At 38.2% G+C, this 12,275-nt stretch overlaps 1 protein-coding gene across 2 annotated transcripts in view; it reads right to left on the bottom strand.

Moving 5' to 3' along the window:
- Window positions 1-5,332: 5,332 nt before the first annotated feature.
- Window positions 5,333-12,275, bottom strand: part of ARSJ (arylsulfatase family member J) — a 43,846-nt gene continuing 36,903 nt past the window's right edge. For both annotated transcript variants that reach the window (XM_057428328.1, XM_057428329.1), the window contains exon 2: window positions 5,333-8,473. In XM_057428328.1, coding sequence (XP_057284311.1) covers window positions 7,078-8,473 — 1,396 coding nt within the window. In that variant the 3' untranslated portion in view covers window positions 5,333-7,077. The remainder of the gene's footprint in view (window positions 8,474-12,275) is intronic.

Below are 12,275 nucleotides of genomic sequence, written 5' to 3' on the forward strand. Positions count from 1 at the left end.
CTCAACTTGCTTGTTATCTGGGGATACTCACATGCTAACAAGTTTAATGACTTTCCCTGTTAATGACTTGTAGCTGGGGCTATGGGAGGCTGAGGAGAGCAGCGGGATGGCTCCTCCTGACGCACACCAGGCACATCTTGTCCTTCTTGTGTTGCCGTTCTATGCAGGGGTGCTTCTAAGCAGACTTTCACATATGATGTCAAAAGCAAAATGAATCATTTAGCCTTCTTCCTTTCAAAGAGAAGTAAACAAAATCAAGTGGCAGTAAAAATCTCAGAGGCTGTGAGTTGCTCACTGGCACTGAACACCAGGTCTGTGCACTCCCTCTGCACCTCTGCAAATTCTTCTTTGTGGAGGTTAATGTTTGTTAACTGCAGATACTTTCTTCTGTTGCCCAATGGAGATGATTAATTTCCAAATCCTCCATAGCTATATAGTAATAACAGATCAATTATTTAAGTATATTAGAAATAGGTGTTGCTAAGAAATTGCTTAGCAATTGCTTGAGAGCCTGAACAATTTGGTAAGGATAAATGACACTGACCAAAACCCTCCAATATACTCTTTATCAGCACTAACTATATTCACTTCATCCAGAGTGATGAAATGTAATGAAATCTGCTAATGAAAGCCCAAACAAAACTGGAACCAATCACTGTAAGAAAGGTATGCTGTCAGAGAAAGAGTTAAAAGGGTTGCCCAAACGTATGACTTCTATAGTTATGCTCTTAGCTTTAAAGTTTTGCCAATATTCAAATCTTTGAAGTTGTTTGGGTTTTGTTTTTTGTTTTCTGTTCTTTTGTTTGTTTGTTTGTTTGTTTTTTGTTTTGTTTTTTGGTTTGGTTTGATTTTTTTTTTTGGTTTTGGTTTGGTTTGTGTTTTTTGGGGGGGGCTTGTGTGGGTTTTTTGTTGTTTTGGTTTTGGTTTGGGGGCTTTTGGGGGCTTTCTTCTTGTTGTTGTTTTGTTTAGTTTTGTTTTTGTTAAGAAGAAAACCAGATGATAGTGGCTGAAGTATTTCTTTAATGACATTCAGTTCACTCTCCAAAAATGTTCCTTTTAACCAACTTGCAATTCCTCCATTCCCTGTACTATACCAGTCACAGCTTGGTACTCTTCATATTCGCACAGGGCCATCTCTCCAGATATACTGGATTCTGTTAATAGTGATATCCTTTCCCAATCTGTGCTCTATATTCTTATAATGAAGAGCCATTAGTACTTTTAGAGCCCTCTTGATTTTCTCCTGCATGTGGTTCTGGGCTGCTAATCTGGAAGCAAAGCCACATTTAAAGGAAGAATTAACATGCCCTTGCCAAAGTGATTCTACAAAATGATCTTTTAAAGCAAATGTAAGGAATGACAACAAACATCACAGCCTGTACTAATTTTAGATGATTAAATACTTTTACTGAGAGTCTGATGTTTACAAGGAATTTAAAAATACATTTTTCAGGCTACACTGGTCTGACATTTCAGGACCCTGTTCTCTACTCATTATGGAAATTCACAATAACACTAATTAATCTGTTTTATTACTTCAATCACAAGGTAAACTTTAGCAGCATTGCCCTGATTTTAATTGAAATGAACGGAAAATATGTCTTTGTTGCAACATTAACTCAAATCCAGACACTTAATTGGATTTTCTTTCATGCTGTTAAACTGTATTTCTGTCTATTATTACTAACCTGCTTGGCAGGGGTGAAAACAATTCTTTTTCAGGGAAAGAGAATAGTTTTGTATTTTCACACTCACTGGTCTGCCTTTTACAAAACCCCTCTACTTCATCAAGACTTTGACATGGGTCCCACAAAAATGAATTTAAGTATGTTATTGAGTACTCTGCTGAAGAGGAATGGGATGCTGAAGTGAAGCTTGCATTATATAAATGCTAAATTAAATCTTACACTCTTTTTTTCTCTCTATGCATTCTCTGCCTGCTCTTGGAAATGAAAAAAAAAAAAAATAATTGCGATTCCTGAGAATAAAATTCATTAAGCCAGTAGTCAGCACGTAATATATTGTATATTCCAGCATTTTTCTCTGAGGTAAACATTATTTATAGTATGTGTGGTATGAAGTAAACTAGATTTTAATTGCTTTGCTTGCAGATTAACAATGAGTGTTCACTGGGTTTAAAACAAGATGACAAAAGGAACCTGTAGTTAGTCTGCAAATGTTACATACTGAAAACTACCAAGTATTTTTCCTTCCCAGGACTGGTGTACAATGCAAAACAACAGCCAGAAAAGGTACAATCCTTTGTTCATAGATCTCTATATGAGGAGGGGGAGGGGTCTCCTGTAAAACATACCATATGTTATTTTCTTCCTTCCTTTTTCTTTCTTCAGAGATTTTCTGAACAACTTTTTAAGTAGAACCTGATCCAGCACCCCCATTTGCACTGAATAATGCCACTGGGCGGAATTCAGTATCCCCTTGTAGTTTAAGGAGAACAAACATCCTCATTTCTTTTGTGGAAATCACTCTTACTCTTTGCCATCAGCTGAATCCGAAGCTCCCTCAACTGAAAGAAATTTTAACAGCAAGTCCATTCCTACTTTATTCCCCACATGCTGCAGCCCAGGATCTGACCTTGTATGTTCTAACTTTGGGTGCTGTGTCTCTTTCTGTGGTAGAAAGCTAATGCTCTTTATAAAAGGCAGCTTTTAAAGTGTGGATGGCTGTGTTAAAGCATGAGTGGTGGCTGCTGAACATGCAGTGCCTGAAACATAGAGAAAGAAAAAGCAGTTTATTTTATGCAGTGTGATCACAAACTCCTAAATTTCAATGCTGTTTAGATGATACCTCAGATAACCCACTATGTACAATCCTCCATGGATGGAAACACGAGGGCTCCTTCATCAGCTTGAAATCCAATCAGCACCCATTTCTTCCAGGGAGAAAGAGAAACTTGCAGGCTTTAATGGTGTGGTTCACTTTCGAGAAAGCCTCATGTCCCAGCAGATGCAGAAAACTTTTGGATGTCTTCAGACACTAATGACTCCATTAGTTGTGAGAACTCATGCTTCATGACAGAACTTCACATCTTACAACATGACCCCCATGCAGACTGTCATTTTAGATTTACTTACCATCCTTGGCACATTCTTCCACTGGTCTTTATCTGTAGCAAGGATAGTGGTTTGCCTCCAACTTTATACTTTTACAACACCACCACCACAACAGTAATCAGAAGGTAACATGATAATATTTTTCCACACTTACACGATTTTAAAAAGCAATTCAGCATGGTATACTATGTTCAGGGACCACAGATCACAAGGCAAGACATTCTTGCTTCTGGTTTTCCTTTTTTATTTCTTTCTTCCTCTCTTCCCTGCAGTTATCCTTCTCACTCTTCAGGCTTCCTTGACGTACAAATGATGATCCAGGACCACAGCTATCTATGATACATGGAAAAAGAAGATAAAACCTCCTCAGGCTGGTCCTCCCAAAGGCATGCATGTCACCAAGACCAGATCAGAGAGTTACAATCAGACCTGCCTTTTTCTAGTACCCATATAGCATGCAGAGTAATAGAAGGCTTGAGACCACTTAAAAATAGTAAGTAAATCCCCCCTTGCTATTTCTCCCCTCACCCACTCTTTTTCTAGATGTCTTAAAAAACATGGATAGAGATACCAGTTAATGACTTGCACCAAATATCAATTGGTATTCAAGCATGACTTTGCACACATACATCTGCCCAAGTAAAGTGGTAACTCCCTTGCTATGTCTGCCCAGCGATTAGGAGGACAGTTGGTTCTCCTTCATAGTATAGGACTGTGGTTTCAGTATGTCTGGTAGCCAGTTTTGAGCTCTTCACTGTGTTTACCTCTCTTACCTTCCCTGAGACCACACATGTAACAAATTCTGAGACATAACTAACCTGTGAAATCCTTCTGTGAGAGTGTGTGAACTCCTCACAACATGGTATTACCAAAATCTAGAGACCATTGTGTTGTTGGAGTGAAAAAAAGTTTTGCCTGAAAGTAGACAGGAAAATTGAAACATGTTTCTTTCACATCAGGATCATCAAAATCATCAGGATTTTGTTTTCAGCAAAACATCTGTAAAGGCTTCCAAATGTTAACTGTTTTCTGACTTCCTCTAAATCCAACTTTTGTCCTGTACCAGATCAAGTGTCAGTTTCAAGGGAATCAGCCTAACTAAGAGCCATTGCAGCCTTACAAAACTTAACTCCCATTGTGTACTCTGCAAACACTCTCGTGGCACATTTATTTAATATACAGGCATGCTGGAACTGATCCACTGTTCTGCTCTGAACCAATAGCTTTCAAGGACTCCCATCTCTCCAGAGAGGGGACAGATGCAAATTATTACGGAATAAAATGTTGTCACAGAATAACGCTATCTGGTTGCTTCTGTCCAATAAAAGCCAAAGCAACCATAAAACTTTCATGGAAAAGGGTGATCATTGACTCTTATGAGGATAACACTTTACCACAGCACCTTGTTTCTACTATGCCAAAATAAATTAAAATATCTTAGTCCTTCTTCATGTCCTGTTCAGCTTACACTTCTGATTTTAGCGTTTTTTAAAAAGACCTGAAAAGTCAAAAAGCTTACTATTTCTTTCTAATACTGAAATGGAAAATGAATGCTCAGTGTGAAACACAGATGTATTTTAAACACAAATACAATGATTTATGTATTAAGTTGTAAACTAGACAGTATAATGTTTCAAAACTAGTTCTTACTTCCTTCATTTCTCTCCTAATGTTTAGTAAGAAAATGTAGATTCTTTCCTAAACTAGAAAGGTACATCATACGAACTCATAATTTCTATCTTTGTCCCATTTGTACATATACCTATGCCTTGATATCTGATCCAGACTAACTTAAAAAGTCTCACTTTTCCTCCAAGACAAAACCGACATGTATTTTCTCAAAGACATGAATTTTATATACCACATTTTGGAGTACAGTTATTAATATTTCAAGGACATCAATGGTACATTAAAAAAAAAATAATTGAGAAATCAGAGAACATTTGAGTTCCCGATCACTCACTGAATAGTCTGAATCTTAAAGCTAGACAGATTTCTAAGAAAATTAATTACTCCTCCTAAGGACCATACGGCATGAAAAATAACAGTGAATATTAAACACTGATGCAGATACGCATCATCTTTTTATAATTACAATTTATAGGTAACTTCCAGGATTCCATTTCTGTGTTCTCTCCAGTATATTCACTACAAAACGTAATTCTAAAATGTGACAAGTGTTGTTTGTAAGTTTTTGTTAATAACAGCTTTATTCTGTTTCAGAGCTGAAAAATATGCAAATTACTAGGGTTTGGCAGTATATGTCTGCAGTTAGTTTCTTTTTAAAAAAGGTCATGCAATGTTGGAGCATTCAACATGATTCGTATTTTAGTGTGCACTGATTTTATGGATGTTTAATTTTCCAGCTCTAATCCATTTATATAAACGTGACTTCTGAGTCAAGTGAGAGGTCTTAAGCAGCCTTATTTTAAATTTTACCAAAATATTATAGCTGTTGAACAAATGAATCATCAATTTTACTTAACATAATTTATCTTGAAACTTATATGTGTGTATTCATTGTATCAATTATCATAGATCACCAAGAATATGCAGTCAGTACAGCCATTAATCATCTAGGCAGACACCTTGGAAAAGGGCAAAGTTTGAACTGTGTCTCACATGATGTACATATTGGAAGAAGAAATTCTGTTTCAGAAATGAAATGGTCTAAAATATCATCCCTGAACCAAAAATAATAGTAATAAAAAGCTGAGTTTTAAAAATAAGTTTTTTAAAATATGAGTATTTAAAACAAACAAGAACAGAATTGCTGCATTTAATGCAAAAAAAAAGAGGCAGGTTACTTTTATGAATGCCATAAAAATTAAACCATTTTAATAGATACATAAATAAAAGGTTTAAAGTAGAATTTCCCCCCAAACATGAAGATGGCCTAGCTTCTGTACAGAAAGTGAATAATATTCATGAGACTACTAAATTAAATAATAATTTTGTTACATTCAAAATAATTGGAGACAAATACATAATGAAATGATGCACCTGAATCATTCTCCTTTCTCATCCTAGCAGTGTATACAGTATTTTCTTTTACAGTACTCTAAGGATATGGATCTGTTAAATAAAATCTCTGAATAACAGAGTGGAAATAAAATTAAAAATCAAAGGAAAAAAAAACGAACAACCCTAGCACCCAAGGGGTACCTTGCATCAGCCCATAATTACAGTTTTAATGGAGGAGAAATAAGTACTGTGCTGTAAAATAAATAATGTCTTTTACATATTGCTGTATAGTTATCTTAAAGTGTTAAAATATTACATTCACTTTGATGATATGTTTTTCTCTATGCCTATAATAAATTATATCTGGCATGTGCTAGCTCTTCATATGTGTTGAATAACAACCTTCTTGTTTTATTACAAATGGGGGGAGCTTAGCACATCTAGGACATTTAAAAAATATTTCTGATTTATGTAAGACAAAGTCTAATTCAAAGCAGCTTTCCTCCCATCATGGCCATGGCCCCCTGCCCAGCACCTCCAAGAAGTTACTCTGGTGGCTTTAGGTTTTTGCTGTTGTATCAGAGAAGGTCATGGCTTGGTGACTTAACACTTTCTGACCCACGGAGTTTCTCAAGTTTTGTTTTCCCTTTCCCTCTATGAATCATCTTGTAAATTTGAGAACATCTGCCACTAACATCTCCATACTCTCCAAATATTCCAACTAATTTAGGCAAGAAACCACCATTTGTCCATCAAAAATTAGTTTACAGAAATGAGATATTACTGCTGCTGTTATCTAGAATTTAGCAGTGATGGGCAAGCACCATTCATCCTGTAGAGGAGAAAGTTTGTCATGTAGATGCTTACGTACACTCAAGGCGAAGCTTTGACATATCCTGTGCTGGTGAAATCACAGAACAAAATTAAAGATGACAACCTTCATCCACAGTCCAGAGCTAGCATTTCTAGTATATTCTGTCTGAAGTTCAAGAAGTTTGGCTAAGCTGACTTGGACTTGGCAAAAGAGCGTGCTTAGAGTCTATCCACCAGCAAGACGTGAACGGCAATGTAATGACTGTCCTTTTTTCTGATTTGTTTTTTTCTTGTTCTTCTTTTGCTTATTCACACCTTTACTTTTATCAGCTTTCTTTTTCTTCTCATCCTCTTTAAACCACGGACCCCAGACTCCTCCATTCAGCTTCGGGTTACTCCGAGGGTCCTTCGGTGGGTATCGAACGGGAACTGCTGTCTTATTGAACTGTGAAAGCCTCCGCAGCAGCTGCTTCACTACATCTGGATACCTTGTGGAGAGATCCACTCGTTCATAGGGATCAGCAGTGATGTTGAAGAGCCACACTGTTTTGCCAGCTGACCAAGAAACACGTTCGTTGTGCCAGCGATTGGGGCCTGCATTACTGAAGGCCTGTGGAGGTACCCAGTCACTGTATCCTGGATTTCCTGTCAGTAGTTTCCAATGATTCACTCTGATGGCAGACTGAATCGCAGTGTTCCAGATCCCATAGCCAGCTGCCCAGGACCCATTTTTGGCTTTGGTGTAAATTGGGTCAATGTTGTGCAGGATGTCTACCCGTGGAGAACGTCTGCCTTCACTAATGGTTTCCCATATATCATAACCATCCAGCTGGATATCTTCATCGATCTGCCCTTCTGCCAGAGTGATCAAAGTGGGGAACCAGTCTGTGATGTGCACAAGCTCCTTACACACAGACCCTTTGTTTTTCAGAAGGGGACTATGGACAAATCCAACAGCGCGGATCCCTCCTTCCCAATAGGTCCCTTTGCTTCCTCGGAGAGGCCAGTTGCTTCCTCCAGCCATTGGCTGCCCACCATTATCTGAAGAATATATGATAATGCTATTCTCATAGTAGCCATGCTGCTTTAAAGCAAGGGTTACATTGTTTATGGCTTCATCCAAACAAGCCAGCATTGCAGCATATCTTCGCCTATTGATGTTATTTATCGATCGATAATGTTCAAAATACTTGCCTGGTGCCTGCAAAGGCGAATGAACAGCTTGGTAAGCAATATAGAGGAATATAGGTTTCCTGGGGTTATGAGAAGCCAAGATTTGTTGTACTTTCTGTGTGTACATCTGTGTGGAGTAGATGCCGTTGTCGTGATCCCAAGCTGCATTGTCATTCTCATACAGGTCATAGCCACATATCCCAGGGCTGTCACATTTGAAGTGGGTGTAATAGTCGCCGCTGCCTAAAAGGGAGCCGAAGAAAGTGTCAAATCCTCTCTGCGTGGGCATGCATTCTCTGCGATAAAATCCCAAGTGCCATTTGCCAACCATGTGCGTTGAATAACCAACCTCCTTCAGCTTCTGAGGTAGTGTGATGTTATCCAGAGGTAAGCAGTTGGGCTGGCTTGGACGTATAATGGAGTGCTGAAGGCCGGTGTGTATCTGGTACCTAGAGAAAGACAGGAGACAGGCATTAGGTTTTGGTGGGGAGAAATGCTCAGACCCTCCTTATGCATGGAAACCCATGCATAGCTAACAGAAAATATTCCTATGCATGCATCAGTTTTCTCTGGAAATATTTTGAAGTGCATATGTCAAAAACTAACAGTCATACTATTAGACCTGCTGAAACAGGAAACTGGTAGCTGTTTCTCTTCACGCATGTTTAAGAATGGCTCTCTCACCTCCTTTGGCCAGTGGGCAACAGTACTGAGCAGGAAACATGACAGAGAAGCATTACACACTTCTCTCCCTGCTGGCCCCATTTTTAATGTTTTCATTTCCTTGTAACTGTGACCAGTATCAAAGGATCTCGGAGGCAATATGCTGCCTGGGAACCATCATTTGGGCACTACTATTTTAAAGGTAGTGGTCTAACTCATAGACCTTGATGGTATCCCTTCCGTATAATAAAACCCCGAGAAAGCAGAACAATTGCATTGTGGATAAATACAATTTTTCAACTGCCTCATAATTTGGTAATGGTAAACATATCTACAGCATATAGACATGCTGGATTTTGAGCATGTAACAGCAGTATGTTTAAAGGATAGGATAATAAATTCTGCAGTGGAGTACAGTCTATGGCCTCCATATGATTAGAAAATGAATGCAGCATGGGCAGTAGTACGTATCAAGAATCAAGGGCAAATCCATTTAAATGAGTTTGACTTTAAAAATTAAAGTGTAACAGCACACTGTAAACCAAAGAAGATTTCTCCCTGAGAGTGAGATTAAATTCTCAGGTATGAACAGAATAGCCAGGTCCACCAACACTGTGAATCTTCTCCCAAACCTCTTCTTTTATTCATTTGTGGCAGTAGGAGTTGGGGCTTCGTAACACATTCTGCTCGTATTGCCAATCTGACTGGCCTCCTGAGCTATCTAGAAAATTAAAAGCATTAGGTTCTGGCTGCCCATAAATAACTTAAAGTCTGCCATCCTGGCCAAGATGTTAGAAGGCACCAGAGATGTCTTTAATGCCTGCCTATCTGTAATAATTGTGTAACTCACATTTTATTCTTGAACTTATTTCCACAGAAACAGAAGCTCTAGTCTAATTAATTTATTGCAGAAGCCTTGGGTGTCACACTCCTCTGCTTTAAGCTGGCCTGTACCAAATATACTGCAGCACTGCTGCTTTACTTTGTCTCTCTGGCACTTTTTCAGAGCATTGTTTCTGTACCAGCTTGAGGACCTGGAGCCCTGACATCCAGTTGTCCCCAAAATCACACATTGTTGCTGACACAAGAGATACTGCAGTAGTTACAGCATACCCTCAGAATTCAGGGATTCTGGATCTACACTTGCCTTTTGAAAAAAAAAAACAAACCACCGTGCACACAGAAATACCCACATCTTTCCCATGATTCAAGTATAAGACTTGTCTTTTAGAACAGGTAAGCTTCAATAAGGAAACTACACTGACTATCGCAGTGCCGCATACTTCGGTTCACTCCATCTTTGAGAGTCCTCAGGGAACTACGTTCACAAGACATTTCATTTCCTTCCCCTTCTCTTTCCTCTGCCTTGTTCAACTCCTTCAGTAAATTCCCCTTATTTGATCCCATTGAAGAAGTCCTTGTCCGTCCGTCCCCGCCTTGCTATTTTAGTAAACAGCTTTTGCTTTCCCAAATGCTGACAGACTCCTCTATCTTGAGATCAGCTCCAATCCCTACTGGGCAGTTTCTCCCTGGATAAGCCAATTTTGCTGGAAGTCAGCATTCTCTAAAGTGATGCTGTTGCAATAGAGATCCTTCCACCTTTCTCCTTGACAAAGAACCTAAGCCTGGGGGGAACAGGCAACAGAATTTGCAACACACTGCAAAACCAATTTGCCTCTTGAAAGTGCCTACACAAAGTATGATATTCATAAAAAGTTAATTCTCATAAAGAGCTCATAAACAGGCAGATTCCCCACCTTGGGCTTTTCGATTATTTAGCCAAGAATGGAATTCCTACACTGTTAATCTGACAAATACTGTACCAAAAAATATCAAGAGTTAGCCTCAGTTATAGATTATATTTTTAGGAAAATACCTGGCATACAGCAATGCATTTTATTTCAGCAGTGCCCTCAGTATGCTGGTTACAACACACACAGAGCAGTCCTGTGTCAGGTCCCTGCTGCTGTCTTTTTGCAGAAGACTTTGGTGTGTTTCCCATATGTGTTGGTGTATGTTATTTATGGCTTAGCTGTGCTTCTTAATATACATCTATGTACACAAATAGATTCTAGATAGATATTCAGATGTGTAAAAAGGGATCTGCAAAATAACCAATTTTAAGTAAAAATATTCCAGCTGGAGAAATGTTTCAAAGAAATATCAACCTGTATTTATCAGAATATTCTTCACTATTACAAAACAGTCAAGATCTGTTCACTCTGCTGTGCCACATGCCTTCCTAATTGATCCATTATGTGCCAATATTGCTTTTTCAGTGAAAGTCTTTTGCTTTCAGAGGACTTGCAGACCATCCATGGGAAAACAAAATAATGAGACCGAAAGACAGTGATTATGTGGAAGTAAATGGAATTAATAACAATAGGAAAAGTGTCTCAAGATTACTGTTTTGAAACTGTATTTAGACTGTGAAAGAGAAAAAAAAAACTGAAAAAAGCAAAACACAAAGGAAATAAGAGGCAGATGCTGATTTGGGGGCAGTTCTCTTGAAGATAAACTTATGAGCTCACTAACTGCCATGAAATGTCTGTGAAATACATTCTATAGATTTCATCGCTTTCCATCACAAGATTAGCTAATTCTTTAGAATGAATTGGTTGAATTTAATTCCAAATGCAGAAAGGAAGTTATAAGCATGAATAGTCTGGAATTCACTGTAATTACAACACTAGTAACCAGTTAAATATAAGCAAATGCTGACAGTCCACAGAGCCTAATGTCATATTTTGGACTTCAACACTTATGGATGGCGTTTACAGAAAGGTAATACACTGATAATATTCTGTACAAAGTATAGGGGCTCAAGACCAGTGAATACTTTATACACATGTACTACCCTCTCTTACTCCTTACTTCTCCAAGTTTCTAGATTGTGGCTGTTTCTATTAGATATATCTACTAGAAATACAGGACTTACAGAACAAGGAACGAAGTAAAATTTATGTGAAAAGTTCAGCTAATCATTTGCATATTGAAAATTAATTTATGCTCACTACATGGGGATGGCTCTTCTTTGCACATTTCTTTTTATTTCTATTTTACTAGTGTGGATGCTGTTCAGATTTTACAGTAAAATCACTGATAATTGTTTCAGCTGTTCAATACTAGTTGACTGTTACATCACTTTGTTTACTTGTTTGTGGTGGAAACTTGAAAGCAACAGGCTCCCAGTGGGAGTATCTTGATGACTTAATAGGGCCTTTGCTTCTTGTGTGCTGAGAAAAAGATTTTAGAGAATTCTTAAAATGAACAAACAAATAAATCCTCTATCGTAAGTTTGAGCTCACGATACTGCTTTCCAGTATGATTGCCCTTCCTGTTTTGATCTAGAAAGGTACAAAGCTAAGACAGTGGCTGTTACATTATTCCACTTTCAGTCTCCAGGTGCAGAGACCATGAAGTTGTTAAAAGTCAAATGCACATTCAAATGCCAGAATCTTTGTGGATGCAAATCACCATGGGTACACCAAAGTCAATTTGACCTGAGCTGAGGAATGCATTAACATTTGGAGGCTTAATTTCCCCCTTCTGATGTCCTTCGTAAAGCTAAAGTTTCCCAGTTCTTAT

This window comes from Pezoporus wallicus, unplaced genomic scaffold (genome assembly GCF_028554395.1).
Source record: "Pezoporus wallicus isolate ANWC-B61680 ecotype Strahan unplaced genomic scaffold, APGP_CSIRO_Pwel_v1 contig_6312, whole genome shotgun sequence".
Classification (NCBI taxonomy): domain Eukaryota; kingdom Metazoa; phylum Chordata; class Aves; order Psittaciformes; family Psittacidae; genus Pezoporus; species Pezoporus wallicus.